Below are 14,045 nucleotides of genomic sequence, written 5' to 3' on the forward strand. Positions count from 1 at the left end.
ATCCTCTTCTTGCAGTCTTTTCACTGTGCTGTTCGGCTCTCCACCTGTGAATAAAATGGATACCTGGAAAACTTCATCTTTGGGGAAACTATTACAAGCCAAGAGAACGCTGTTTTCATCATCAGCGCCAATCATACAGTGCAGGGAGGTGTATTGGAAGGCTGCCATCCTCAACCTCTCTGTCTTAGAGCTTGTAAAAACATCTTTCCGGTTTCCACTTTAGACCAGGAAATCTGGGAAGAGATGACTAGCGAGGTTTTGCACCATCAGCATAAACCATGCTGATGCTGGCTCTTTACCCCCTCATCCCTCCTTCTTAGGCTGGTCCTACACTGCTCTTCAGACACAGGTACACAGGTGCCTTTCTATTCAAAGGAAGAGAAAAGAAAGAATTTTGTATACCAACCCGAATCGTCTAAAATGTTACCTTTCACAATCAGTTGTCCTGTGACGTGTGCACTTGCACGTACATCTACATTTAGACAATATTTTAAAAGGTAACTTATCACAAATCGGCTACGAGGTATCTGCCAGGTGTAACTGCACAAAGGTCTGTTTCACCAGCATCTCTTTTAGGAAGTCGGAGAGAAAGGGCTCTGCATCTAGCAGCGCCCGCCTTCACGCAGAGAAGCGCACAGACACCCTCCCACGCGCACACACCCCAGCTCTCTCGCCCCGCAGCTTCAGGCTCTGACCCCACTGCACCCGCAAGGAGAGGGGCTCACAATCCGCGGGTCGGGAGCTGCTTTTGCCACTTCCAAGTGGGGTTTGCTTGGATCATTTATTTATCTTGTACCCGTAAAGAAACCACCATTGGGTGTTGGTGGGAGGCGCTACTCTGCCAGAAGCCCAGCCCGTCCGCCGCGGCTTCGCGCACACCGCACCCGCCTGCCTGCCAGCGCCCGCCTGGAGTCGCCTCCCGCCCGGGGTCCCTGTTTCCCGGGATCCCCGACGGGGTCTTCGGTTTCGCGTCTCCCACTTGGGAGTGTGAACTGGCAGAGGCGCCGGGCAGTGCCCGAATCTTCTGCGGGCTGACGGGATTCCCTCCGCGGCGGGTCGGACAGCACCCTCCGCGGACAACCCCGTGCGTCCCCGGCCCCGGGCTCGCGGCGGCGCAGCTCGCTGGAGTTTGACTCTCTTGGGCAGCGGCGCCGGCGCCGAGCCGCAGGCGGCGGGAGCGAGGCGAGCCCGGCCGCTCGCCCTCCGCGCTGCGCTCGGATTGGTCTTTCGCAGACAGTGCTGGCCGAGGGTTGGCTGCGGGCCGGCTGAAGAACAGGTGCACCTTGCCGCCCGGACTCGCGGAGCAGCCGCCGAGGAACGCGGCGCGGCGGGCCGGGCGTGCGGCGGCGGCCAGGCCGGCCCCCTGTGTCGGAATGCGGCTCTCCAGCGCCCGGCGTGCCGCGGGCGGCCGGCTCGGCCCCTGAAGGCGGCGCGAGGCCCAGAGGCGGCGCGGGCGGGCGCCCGGGGGAGCGGGCCGGGTGCGGCTCCCCGAGGATGCCGGCGCGGCTGGAGCGCTTGCAGGCGGCGGGCAGCAGCAGCAGCAGTAGCAGCAACAGCAGCAGCAGACGCGGGGCCCCGGCGCGCAGGAGGCCGCTTGGCGGGAAGCAGACGCGCCCCGCCGCTCCCTGACCGGCCGGCGGTGCCGGGGGCCCGTCTCGCCCCTCTTCCGCGCTCCTCGCCGCCCCCTCCCCGGCCCGCGTCCCCTCCCCCGCTCCTCTCCTCCCCGCCCGCCGCCCGCCTCTCGGGGGGAGGGGCGTGGGGGCAGGGAGCCGATTTGCATGCGGCCGCCGCGGCCGCTGCCTGCGCCCGAGCCCGCCGCCGCCGGAGCCCGCGCCCGCGCCCGGCCCGCGCGGCCCCATGCCTCTGGCGCGGCCCTCGGGGGGGCGAAGGTGAAGACCGGCTCCTAGGATGAGTGAAGGGGCGGCCGCTGCCTCGCCACCTGGAGCCGCTTCGGCAGCCGCCGCCTCGGCCGAGGAGGGCACCGCGGCGGCTGCGGCGGCGGCGGCGGCGGCGGGCGGGGGCCCGGACGGCGGCGGCGAAGGGGCGGCCGAGCCCCCCCGGGAGTTACGCTGTAGCGACTGCATCGTGTGGAACCGGCAGCAGACGTGGCTGTGCGTGGTGCCTCTGTTCATCGGCTTCATCGGCCTGGGGCTCAGCCTCATGCTGCTCAAATGGATCGTGGTGGGCTCCGTCAAGGAATACGTGCCCACCGACCTGGTGGACTCCAAGGGGATGGGCCAGGACCCCTTCTTCCTCTCCAAGCCCAGCTCCTTCCCCAAGGCCATGGAGACCACCACCACGACCACCTCCACCACGTCCCCCGCCACCCCCTTCGCTGGCGGCGCCGCCTCTTCCAGGACGCCCAACCGGATTAGCACCCGCCTGACTACCATCACGCGGGCGCCCACTCGCTTCCCCGGGCACCGGGTGCCCATCCGGGCCAGCCCGCGCTCCACCACGGCACGGAACACCGCGGCCCCCCCGACGGTCTTGCCCACGACAGCCCCTTTCTTTAGTAGCAGCACTCCGGGCTCCCGACCCCCGGTGCCAGGAACCCCCAGTACCCAGGCCATGCCCTCCTGGCCCACTGCGGCATATGCTACCTCCTCCTACCTTCACGATTCTACTCCCTCCTGGACTCTGTCTCCTTTTCAAGATGCTGCCTCCTCCTCTTCCTCCTCGTCCTCCTCCTCTACCACCACCACCACCACCACCACGCCACAAACTAGCACCAGCCCCAAATTTCGTAAGTAAACACTCTCTAAACTCTGATTTACTACTGAGTTTCCATTCTGCCCTCCTGCTGTCTTTTCCCCTCGCCGCTTCTAGCATCCTTCATCCCCAGCCCGGATTGGAACATAGAGTGAGAGAATTAAAACTGGCCACAGGGGAGGAAAAAGGTGCCGGCCTTTTCCCCTGTGAGGGGAAAAGGTGGAATGAAGCAGAGGGAGATTGTCAGCCAGGCTCCATGGGCCCTACTTCACTGGGTCCCAAATGAGAACTAACTCCCTTCAAGGGGTTAAAGCCAGTGCGATCCCTCTTCACTGCAGACCTGCTGTCGAGTTCTGGGATCCAGCTCCTGGTGAGAGCTGGGGAGGGAGGGAGGGCCTTCCCCAAAGGACGGAGCCCTTTCCCTGCATGTAGAAAGCAGCGAAAGAAATGCACATGCATTGACCGACGTTAAACCGCGGAGGGAAGTTGTGTCCGTGTGGGGGTGGGCTGGGGGTTGTGTGTGGTCATTTGATGGAGATGTTGGTACAGTGAAGCTGTAGGCACTTCCAGCAGCCCTGACCCGGGCAGGGACCAGGAAGGGTTAATTAGAAGCCATTGTGGGAGGTAGGGAAAGGAGGCGAACCATGGCGGAGGGCTAAACTGATAACCGCCTACCCTGCCCGTGAACATTCCGAGGTGTAGAAAGGATTCTGTCTGCCGAGAGTGAGTTAACTAAGGGGAATTATGAAGGGAGCCCTGCGGAGCTGCCTTTTCTCTGGGAGGAGGAGTTTTTTCAGCTCTGCCAAGCATTTGCTTTGTTCATTTCCCAAAGGTGGGGTGTGAACCTCGTCTCCCCTCCCTTATGCCTGAAAAATTTAGGCAAAATGGGACAGAGTTCCCTGCAAGGATGAGAAAATCCAACTCCTTTGAAACAGGTCACTCTTTGAATATAGCTTCTTCAACCGTGTCTCAGTTGCTGCCAGCACTGGTCAGTTACCCCAGGCATGAGAGCTTTCTGCCTGTCTGGGAGGTGTGTATTTCCTCTGTATCTTTTTAAATGTTTCAGATGACTAATTGGCCTCCCACCACTCTCCCACTACCCCACCTCGTTCTTATTCTAAGGAAATTTTAGGCAGCCTCTTAATCTGACTGTGGATCAGGATCTGAGAACAGTTTGCAACCTGTGAAGGTTATTTAGGACAAACCCCCCAGCCTGCCAGTTCAAGTTCTATGCAAGGCTTTTCTCCCCAAACTGCCTGGCTCTGCCTTCCTTACGCTGTATTTCTGTTTTGAGCCACAGCATCTGGAGGGAAAGGAAGAGTGTTCATCATCATCATTAACTCTTGAGTAGGAATACCAAGCTTCCAGTCATCTGGGAAATTTTCATTTCCCTGACCTATGGTTTTATCTGGGGTGGTATTTAACCTTTGAAACTTTTTTTTTTTTGATTTGTTGAGGCTAAAGTCCAAGGAGAGACATTCCTGATGTTTTTACTCTGCTTTGGGGGGGAAAAAAAGGCTAAAAAGATAAATTGGGAGACAGGGAGGAGAGGGGAATGAAGAGAATCTGCCACAAAGCAGAATGGCAGGCAAGCCGGTAACTTGCTGCTTCTCTCTCCTTTGGCTGAAGCAGTAATTTTCGAGAGCACATTTTCCCAGGAGGTGTGTAGAGGCTTCTCTCAGCAAATCTAGCTGCTTGAGTTTGGTGGATGGGTAAAGGATGTGCAAGTGTATGTGTGAACATTCAGTGGATTGAAAATAGATGCGTTTATCCTAAGACCCCAGTTTTTTTTTTTTTTTTGGTCTCTTGGTACAGTTGATATAAATAATGGAGTATTGGTATACTTCTCAGCCTTCTGTGTATGTCGGGGGAGGGTTGAATATAGGGGATATTTCATATTCTTTCTCAATTGATTTCCTTGCTTTCCATTCTGGAGGTCTTTAAAGAAAAGCCCAAGATAATTATTTCTACCCCTTCATGCTCCCTTCCTACATTCTGTAGAAGGGAATGGCAGTGTGTTTAATAAATAATGATTATTGACAGGGTTCTCAGCCCTAAGGAAAAGGGAGGGGGGAACCTGTAAATGGTGTCAATGTTCACTTAGACATATAAGCAGTATTTGTTTTATGTGTATCTGAGGCTCAGCTCCTGCTCTTTTTTAAACCTCCGGCAAAGAGTTGAATTAAGGGATTTACGAGTGTGGAAATCCAGCAGAAACTGACCTGGTTTGTCTATATCAACAAGGGAAATTTTAATGAAAGGAAGATTATGTAGTTTCCATAAAAGATGAGTTTAAATAGGCAGTTTGTATGGTAATTTAAAGAAAAATGATAATTTAATTATTTTTTGAGTACAAGATCGCAGGGTGATTAACAAAAGGAAATAAAGGTTTCATTTGAGGGATCATCAACACTGCTGAAGAATGGCCTGAATATCTTGCATTAATATTTTTCACTTGTTTTGATTATGCCACCAAAGTTCCCAGGAGAGAAAGTCCCCTTTTTTCCTAGCTCCTACCTTTAGACTTCAGTAGATGCTTTTTCTTTTATTTTTTTTCCAAATGAAAGTCATGGGTTGTATTTTAGCCCCTGAAGACAGCTGACAGTGATGCTTTTTTTTTCTTGAGACTGTCTCACAAATTCTGAAATTGCCAGGGTCTGTGCTTTTGAATTGAACACAAGGCTTGTAGAATGAGTCTTTGTGTTTATCTTAGGTCAATCAGAAGGATACTGTCTGTAAAGGTAGTGTAGCTCTTTGGAGTGGAAGAGGCTGGTTCACTCTAGAATAAACACACTTGCAAATGAGTAATAGGATTTTTGTAAGCAAAAGTTATATTTGCTATGAGAAGACCCAGTTTAGGAGATTGCTTCTGATTTTCTGTAGGATTAATAGCAAAGAAAGCTTGAACTTGCAAGGTGGAGGAGGAGAGGGGCTTGGAAGTGGACTCTTCCCACTTCCAACTTTCAGAACGTGAGCCAGACCAAAACATTCTTCTGTGTTACTGGGGTATCTTGGATTCCCAGGACTTGCCTTTCCTTCAGATGCTTTAAAAACAAACATCTTGAACATACTGCCTCTAAGAGATTATTTCCTACAAAATGTCTCTGCAGCTGTAAGTGTAGGGTTAGTTTACAAATCTTTTAGTCCAAAGGGAGGTGTACTGCAGACAGTAGAGAGACGGTAATTTTGACCAGTGTATAAACATCCTTTTAGGGCACATTGAATTGTATTTTCACACTTGAAATGCGTATGTGTGTGTAGAATGTTGTCAGTGCAAATGTGGATTGTTGTTTTACTCAGCAGAAAACACCCTTTAACAGATACTTAACAGAAGACTAGATCTTGGCTAAATTCAAGTACTAAACACAACCACTTATAATGGATTATTCTTTGGGTCATGTTTGGAAGGTATATAGCTTATTCCAGTGAGTAAGATCACAAATCTTGAGTAGTATATTTAGTAGTGAAATAAATGTAAAGTGTATCATTGATGTTTAAACATGGTAGGATGACAGTTTTAGTATAACCAAATGTTTAAATCAGACTTTATCCCAAACGTCATTTTGGAGCATTCCATTGATAACATTGACAGTTTTATTATCTATTCTTTTTAAACATCTTCAGTCTTTCAGCAAGAGTACTCGGAGTTGCTTTATAAACAGCCTCAAGTACAATTTGTTTAAAGTTACTCCTATGTTGTCTTTTCTCCACGTGAATTGGGGCCATCAAAGGAATTCCAGCATAGAAAGGACTCACCCCAACCATATGGGGTAACCACAGTGAGAGGATTCAGAGTTCGAGATCAATATTTCTTATGAAATCCAATTGAGAGGTTTTTTATGAGCACATGTTGCAGCTTGAGTACATTTTGATTTCCTCTGGCCTTCACACAGGATTATGAGACTCTTCTGCTTTAGTCAATTATGCTGTGCATTGTACATTTCTGACACTTATGTTGTGCTTCATGGTCCTAACAGGAGAAAAAGAGGCAGGCAGGGGTGTGGGCATAGAACCGGTAAGGTTGTTTTTAGAACCATTTTTAATCTGGCCTCAGAGCCTTAAGGCTGTGGTTTCAGTCTTCCTCCTCTGTTCCTCATGACTGAGACAGAAGGGGTTGGGAGCGCTAAGAGAACGTTCCTTTTGCATGCTTGATTGGTGACTCCAGACACCTCTGGTCTGTGCAATTTCCCGGATAGCCTTTTTTTTTTTTTAAACACAGTGTTTAAACACAGTGTTGATCTACATGTTTGTCAGAAAGAAAAACAAAAACTTCAAAAAAAGCTGGTGTGTGGCAGCTTCTCTCTTTACTTTAGGTTAGTAAAGCAACCACCGTTTCTACATCCAGGTCAAACCATAATCAAGTGTTGATGCCGAGTTGGAAAGCAGTGCCATCCTAGGCGGTCTGGTGTTTAGAAGAACAAACTGTCTCTTCCTCTCTGGCGTGCTTTCTCAGCTCCTCCTCATCTACACACCACAATGAAAAGGAGGATGATTTTCATCTACCTTCTTATGTAGAAATTCTTTCCTCATAACCTCTCATATCCAGTGCTAAACATATCTCAATATTCTATCTGAGGTGTAGAAAGTGGAACATGAAAGCTGGCCCTGAAATATATAAGAGCAAAGAAAGAGCCATAAATCTAAGTCTGAAAACTGCATTTGAATTGCTTGTGAATAGAACTAGAATTCATTTTTCTCCCCATGAACCTGTTTTTATCTTCAGACTTTTGTGTTGGGTGAGGCACAGAGCTGGTACTGCGTTGGCAAATACCACTGAGACATTTTTGGAGTCTAGAGATTTTACTTGTCTGTACTCAAAAAAGTGTTTCCTCCAGAACCATGTACATATGGAAGGCAGGAGGGAGAAAGAGACTCAATTTAAAGCTTTGGGATACCAGGATGGAAATGTACCTAAATCCATTCATGGGCTTATTAATGAAAGTCTTAGGACACATGGTTTGGTTTTGCATTTTTACAACTTTTTCTCTGAGGACTTAGGGACTCCTTCCTTACCCAGTCTTTTATAGATTTGAATCATGGCTCTGTCTGAAGGCCCCTTACAGACTTTTGATTATTTTATCTTACTTTTTATTTCCTTAGCTTATCGTATAAACAGTAGTCATTACAGGAAATTTTCTTAGATATGCTTAACCTTGCCATGTTGTTTCAAGTTGTTTTAAAAGTCAACCTTTTTGGTAAGCCATGTTTGACTAGGTTGATAAAGAAAGTTAAGGGAAAAAAATTATACCTATTGATGCAATTGAGATAATCAAACTGTCTTGGTATTTACTTTTTTAATTAAAAAAATTTTTTTAAGATTCAAAAAACTTGATGGAAAACTAATGACCATTTATTGTCCCACACAGATTGATGTACAAATATACTGATTTTGACAGTACCTATTATCTGAGTCCATGAAACAACTAATTGTAGATTGAACATGCATTATTATATCCATTCTTTTCATAATGCCATGTTTTCATTTTAAAATTTATTTTAATGACTATTAAATGTTGATTGGGGTATTACTATGCTGGTGGTTAATTGGTTAATTTAAAACATCTATAAAAGTAATTGTTTAAAAACCAGAAAAATAAAACTTTAAGTAAACTTAAAAGTTCAAATATATACAACACATTCATTCTCCCATACCTTAATGTAGGCATTTTTAAAAAAAAATTATATCTCTTAGTTTGGGCTTAGCATCTTTTTCTTTTTCTTTTCCATATGCTACTCTTCTAATTACTTGTTTCTTCTGCAAAGATACTGGTGAAGGAATTTCAACCAGATTTTTCATTGATATTCTAATATCCCCCCTGCCCTGGGAATCTTTTATAGGTTTTCTTTTTCTTTTACAATTTTTTTGCTCATATAATTCAAAGTAATTTTCTTTCTTTTCCTTTTTTTCCCCCCAGCAACTCTCCATTTGGAGTTTCAAAACATAAAGCTATAATTGAATAGAAACTACAATTATCTTTCATTTCCGCAATCATACGCCATTGGCTTACATAAAATTTAACTAAACAACATAATTATAGTAAGAACAACTGGCATGAACAGGTTTGATACCCACACTGAGTGTTGGTGAGCACACAGCCCAAAAAGAAGTCGCAGAGGTATGCAGGCATCCTGCAGGTTGGCTTGCTGGCTGTGACTTTCTCACCGTGCCGTGGCCCTAAGTTCGTTACACTGGGGTGGTGACAGCTGGCTAAGGGTTGGGAAAGTATCTCCTTTATAGGTAATAGTATTGTAAATGTAAGTCAGCCATGACCATATATTTTAGGAACTTTACTGGGAGGGAAAATAGCATCTGGAGAAAAAAATCCAAAAAAAAAAAAACCCTGTAGCCTTGAATCCTGTGATAACTGTGAACCCCAAAGAACCAGCTTAATCTCTCTGAATTTTAACTTCTTCCTCTGGGATAATGAGGGGGTGATGATAATAACCTGCTTCATATACCACTTCTGAAAGAGCCTATAAGCTGCAAATACTCTACTGTTTTTATGTCAGTAGAGATGGAAAATGGATAGGCTGGGTATTTTCATCTAAAACCACAGCAGACCATTGAATTCAGCTGAAATGTTGGAGCTCATTTGCTACGTGACTTGAGGAATCTGCCGTTACAGTGAGGGATGATTTTGCTTGCATGCCCCTGGATCTCTCCTGTATTCCTCTCTGGTACCCTGGCACACACAGTGGAATATGGTGTAGAAATCTCCCTCGAATCACCCTGAAAGCTTAGTCACAAACTGGAACCCACCATTTCTCATCCTTTGCTTAGTAGATAGTTTTGCAATCTGTTTTGCACATATGTTTCTTCAAAAGAGGAACTGAAATTTGAGAGAAAATGGGAGAGATTATTGAATTATAATTATCTGGAAATCTGAAACCAACAAAATTCTGAAAATTTTTGATGAAACAAAGGATGCCCTCATGGCTCCTTTTTTGTTCCCTTCCCACACTGTCTTATTGTCATTGAATCTTTGGAATTTAGAGAGCACGTTAGTAAAAACATGTGATGTCTGCGTTGCATTCTCTTCCCCCTCTTAATTTAGGGGTTATTGCGGTTTAGGTTCCAGAGGATTAATGGGTTGCTTGTGCATCAAAGAGCTCTTTTAGATAGATGCTTTTGTACGTCAGGGAACTTTAATATTAGCATTTTGAAAACATCTTGCTTCAAGTCTATGTTTGTTGGAACCTTCATCCTGAATTATATTTCACAGTATTACTTCTTTTTGTTATGAGCCTTTATTTTTCAAGACAGGTTGGTGATTGTACATAAATCATAGCTTGCCATTTCCAGGCATAAAAAGAGGCTAGTCAAAAACAAGCCTGCAAACTGAATTCAGAATTTAGTTTAATAATAGAAGTTAAGCAGCTTCCAATGATGATTTTGTCTTTGAGGACTTTTCCTAGACATGATAGTGTATCATGGATGCAGTATACACTGTGTAGGAGCAGGAAAAGAAGTCTTCTGAATCCATGTAACTGCTTTAGCAGTGATACAGTATAGCCAGAATTATGAGCAGAGACTTTTCTTTTTAGCTTTTTATGTTATGTTGCTGCTGCTGCTGCTAAGTCGCTTCAGTCGTGTCCGACTCTGTGTGACCCCAGAGATGGCAGCCCACCAGGCCCTGCCGTCCCTGGGATTCCCCAGGCAAGAACACTGGAGTGGGTTGCCGTTTCCTCCTCCAGTGCATGAAAGTGAAAAGTGAAAGTGAAGGCGCTCAGTCGTGTCCGACTCTTAGCGACCCCATGGACTGCAGCGCACCAGGCTCCTCCATCCATGGGATTTTCCAGGCAAGAGTACTGGAGTGGGGTGCCATTGCCTTATAGTCAATTAACAATGTTATAATAGTTTCAGGTGGACAGCAAAGGAACTCAGCCATATATATTCGTTTATCCATTCTCCCCAAATTCCCCTTCATCCATGCTGCCACATCGTATTAAGCAGAGCTCCCTGTGCTATACAGTAGGGCCTTGTTGCTTATCCATTTTAAATATAGCAGGGTGTACATGTTGACTCAAAACTCCTTAACTGTCCCTTCTCATCCTCCCCTGTCTGGTAACCATGAGTTCATTCTAAATCTGTGAGTGAGAAGAGAATTTTTATGCTAAGCATTTGATAAGAATTCTTCAGCATATTAGCCTACTTCCTAAGATACCCTTCCATGATTACTTATGACCACTGGCCTGCTCTTCCAGTCAATTGCCAGGGAGTTAGAATTTCACTAAGAGAAAATCACTCCGTCATCATTTTGGGAGCAGACTCTAATTGATTTCTGTGCTCTGAATTTTACTTTTAGAAATGGGAAAGATGTCTTGACAGAATCTCAGTCTTAGAAGGGGCTTGAGAATATAGGTAAGAACGACTAGAGCTGTCATTTCTGGAATTTTACTGTGTGCCAGGAGGGTTCACACTTTACATATTTTGTCTTATATGCTTATTGAAACAAGGATTGAAAGACAGTCATCTAGCCCTATAGCCTAGTCTGATTATCTGAATTATGCAGGTTAATTGAGCTGGGCTTAAATTGGTTGTATAATTTGCCTAGGACATACGTAAGTGGCATCGTTTTGAAAAATCGGGAACATCGGAAGATCATTTTACAGGTAATCGCTTCCCACTCCAGATCCTAAGACATTGACTGACACAAGGTTGATATATCTATGCTCATTATCTCTTTCAAGCCCTTAGCTCATAACCAGTGACATTTGCCATTTTTAACTGCGTAAATGGCATATCTGCTCATACCTGTTCTTTGCTATAGTAAAGGGAGCCTTTGTAACCAGAGAAATTGCCCTGGTTTCCAGTCCAAGGAGATATTTAGGATGTATTTCAAAAAAGATAAAGAATGTGTTCCTCTAAACTTCTATTCCTTGATCTTAACTCTCTAATTTCCTCCTGTGGCTGCTTGTAGGTGATTCAATAGAACAATGACAGAAAATAGTAACAGACTTTATTTCTCTGCTTCCTGAAATTTAGCCAAAATTTTCTTCTCTGCTCACTCTAAACTTGCTTTTGATTGCAGTAGTTACTGCATTGTATGCTGAGAGTGGCCCATGGAAATGTGTCCGGGAGCCTTTGAAGTAATAGCCTTGAGGCTTAAAATACCTACCCTACCAAGTAAATGTTGGATGTTGCGCATATACAGTGTTTCCCACAGAGCATCTGAATTCCCTCCTGGAACTATCCTGCAAGGTACCCACCATTGACTAGCCTGCATTACTAAGAAGTTTGGTGAGACCTTGATGGTCTGCCACGGGTACCAACAACTGGACCCAATCATTACTTACTTGTTTGACTTTGCTATGTACCAAGGGTCCCTAAGAACAAATATCCTGAAGGTTAAACTGAAAAATGATTGGGATTTCCTACTTTTGCAAACTCATAAAAAGAAAACAGAAATAGATCAAATACTGCGATCAAGTTACAGAGTCTTCGAATAGCTATGCAGAAGGGTAAAGTGAAAGTCTTAATCGCTCAGCTGTGTCCGGCTCTTTGCAACCCCTGTGAGGCTCCTCTTTGTCCATGGGATTTCCCAGGCCAGAATAGTGGAGTGGGTTGCCATTCCCTTCTCCAGGGGATCCTCCCAAACCAGGGATGGAACCCAGGTCTCCCGCCTTGGGGGCACATCTGAGCCACCAGGCAGTTTTTCTGCTGAAGGGTAGGAGTGCTGTAATGTCAGGAAGCCTGTGTTGTCAAAATCCCAAAGACTGTGAATGGATCTCATAGACTAAGAATGACGACTGCACTCTTAAAGAAGAGAGGAAATGAGATTGCTTACCCAAACTTGTTGTTAACCAAGAATTTTTATCAGCATGGTGACAAAATCTAGACTCTGGGATAGAAAAGTGAAAATGGGGTATAGAAATGTTTATATTAAACACTGTCTTTTTTTTTTTTTTTTCTTTTTCTTTTTTTTTTTTAATTTTATTTTATTTTTAAACTTAAACACTGTCTTGACTGAATTCCATTTAATTGAGTTTTCTGTATGAGACTCTCTTCTGTATTAAAAAACTGACAAATGCCCCCTTTTAATGCTGGACATCCACAGCTGATAGGGCTCCTGCCTTCAACAAATGAGAGATATATTTACCAAGTGTTAGTTGTATATTAGCTCCTCACAAACCTATTTATGCTGGTTGTTCTTGTTACTGTAATTAGGTAATGTATTTAAACAATATTCAAAGCTATAAATTAACTGTGGTTTCTATTAGAACTAGGTTGATTACTTTGGATACACTCCATAGAGAGAAGTTACTTAAAAAATGCTTGTTGAATAAATTGTGGGCAAGTTTAAGAGAAAATACATATGTCATAAGAAATATGCACTTGGATTGTTTTACATACAGCTTTAACTTCTCATTGCTCAGTGAATTCCTCAGTAGATATTTGAGGTATGGTTTTTCACAAGAAAGGTAACCAAAATTTATTCAGTGAAAAGCTTTGAATACCATAACCAAATATTTGGCAAGTGAATGTACATCTATAAGTTTTAGGTACAAATAAAAGAAATAAGATAAGTTTTACTTTACCCATGTGATAGATTTACAAAGCCATTAAATTGTGTTTTTTAGTTGTTTAAATATACTGGAAAATATTTAACCTTTGGGGTAGAAAATTATATAAGATGCCAGTTACATAGAGCTACATCAGTTATTAATAATAGATTTAATAAATAGTAACTGTAATCAAGGGAAGTATACAGAACTGTTAGTGCTAATGATTTCTGGATTGTGGAATAGAAAGGTCATTTAATTTATTGTACTTTGCTGTAGTTTCTAAGTTTTATTTAATGGTCATGAATTATCTCTCTAATTAGAAGTTATTAAGCTTTTGATAAAGTGAAGAATAAAATCCATGAATCAATTCAATTGTTGGTCATGGTTCTGTAAAGATTTTTTCTAGTCTAAGAGTTTGTGTCTTCATTGATGATGTCAGCATTAAAGTGTTGTCTGAGCTGAGTTGCTGTGAAATGCAGATGTGGAGAAATACAAACAAATTTCATTGCTCATGGGGAATAATGCCTTATTGAAGGCAGTGTCTTACCCTGGACCTTGGATTATTAGCCTTGATTTTATAAGGATAAAAAAAGTGATAGTTTTACTGTATTACTTAATGGCTTTTGAAGCTTGCCAAAGTCGGTCAGACTTTAGAAGTATTGCTAAGGATGGATATAACCTATAGATATCAACCAATTTGGGGTATACTAATCAATTGCCTGATCTATTTTAAGGATGAAATGACGGGAAAATGAAAAGGCTAATTTGTAGCACTGGGTCTTGTCAGAGAGGACTTAGATCACATAACTAACAGGTGGGATGCCCAA

The 14,045-nt window shown here is 44.5% G+C and overlaps 1 protein-coding gene across 3 annotated transcripts in view; it reads left to right on the top strand.

Moving 5' to 3' along the window:
• Positions 1–1,813: 1,813 nt before the first annotated feature.
• Positions 1,814–14,045, top strand: part of NRG3 (neuregulin 3) — a 1,237,239-nt gene continuing 1,225,007 nt past the window's right edge. For 2 of the 3 annotated variants that reach the window (XM_019953669.2, XM_070782243.1), the window contains exon 1: positions 1,815–2,746. In XM_019953669.2, the coding sequence (XP_019809228.2) occupies positions 1,909–2,746 (838 nt within the window). In that variant the 5' untranslated portion in view covers positions 1,815–1,908. Of the gene's footprint in view, positions 2,747–14,045 lie in introns of all 3 variants that reach the window. The other variant, XM_070782242.1, reaches the window with a different exon arrangement.

Source organism: Bos indicus, chromosome 28, assembly GCF_029378745.1.
Source record: "Bos indicus isolate NIAB-ARS_2022 breed Sahiwal x Tharparkar chromosome 28, NIAB-ARS_B.indTharparkar_mat_pri_1.0, whole genome shotgun sequence".
In the NCBI taxonomy this organism is placed as follows: Eukaryota; Metazoa; Chordata; class Mammalia; order Artiodactyla; family Bovidae; genus Bos; species Bos indicus.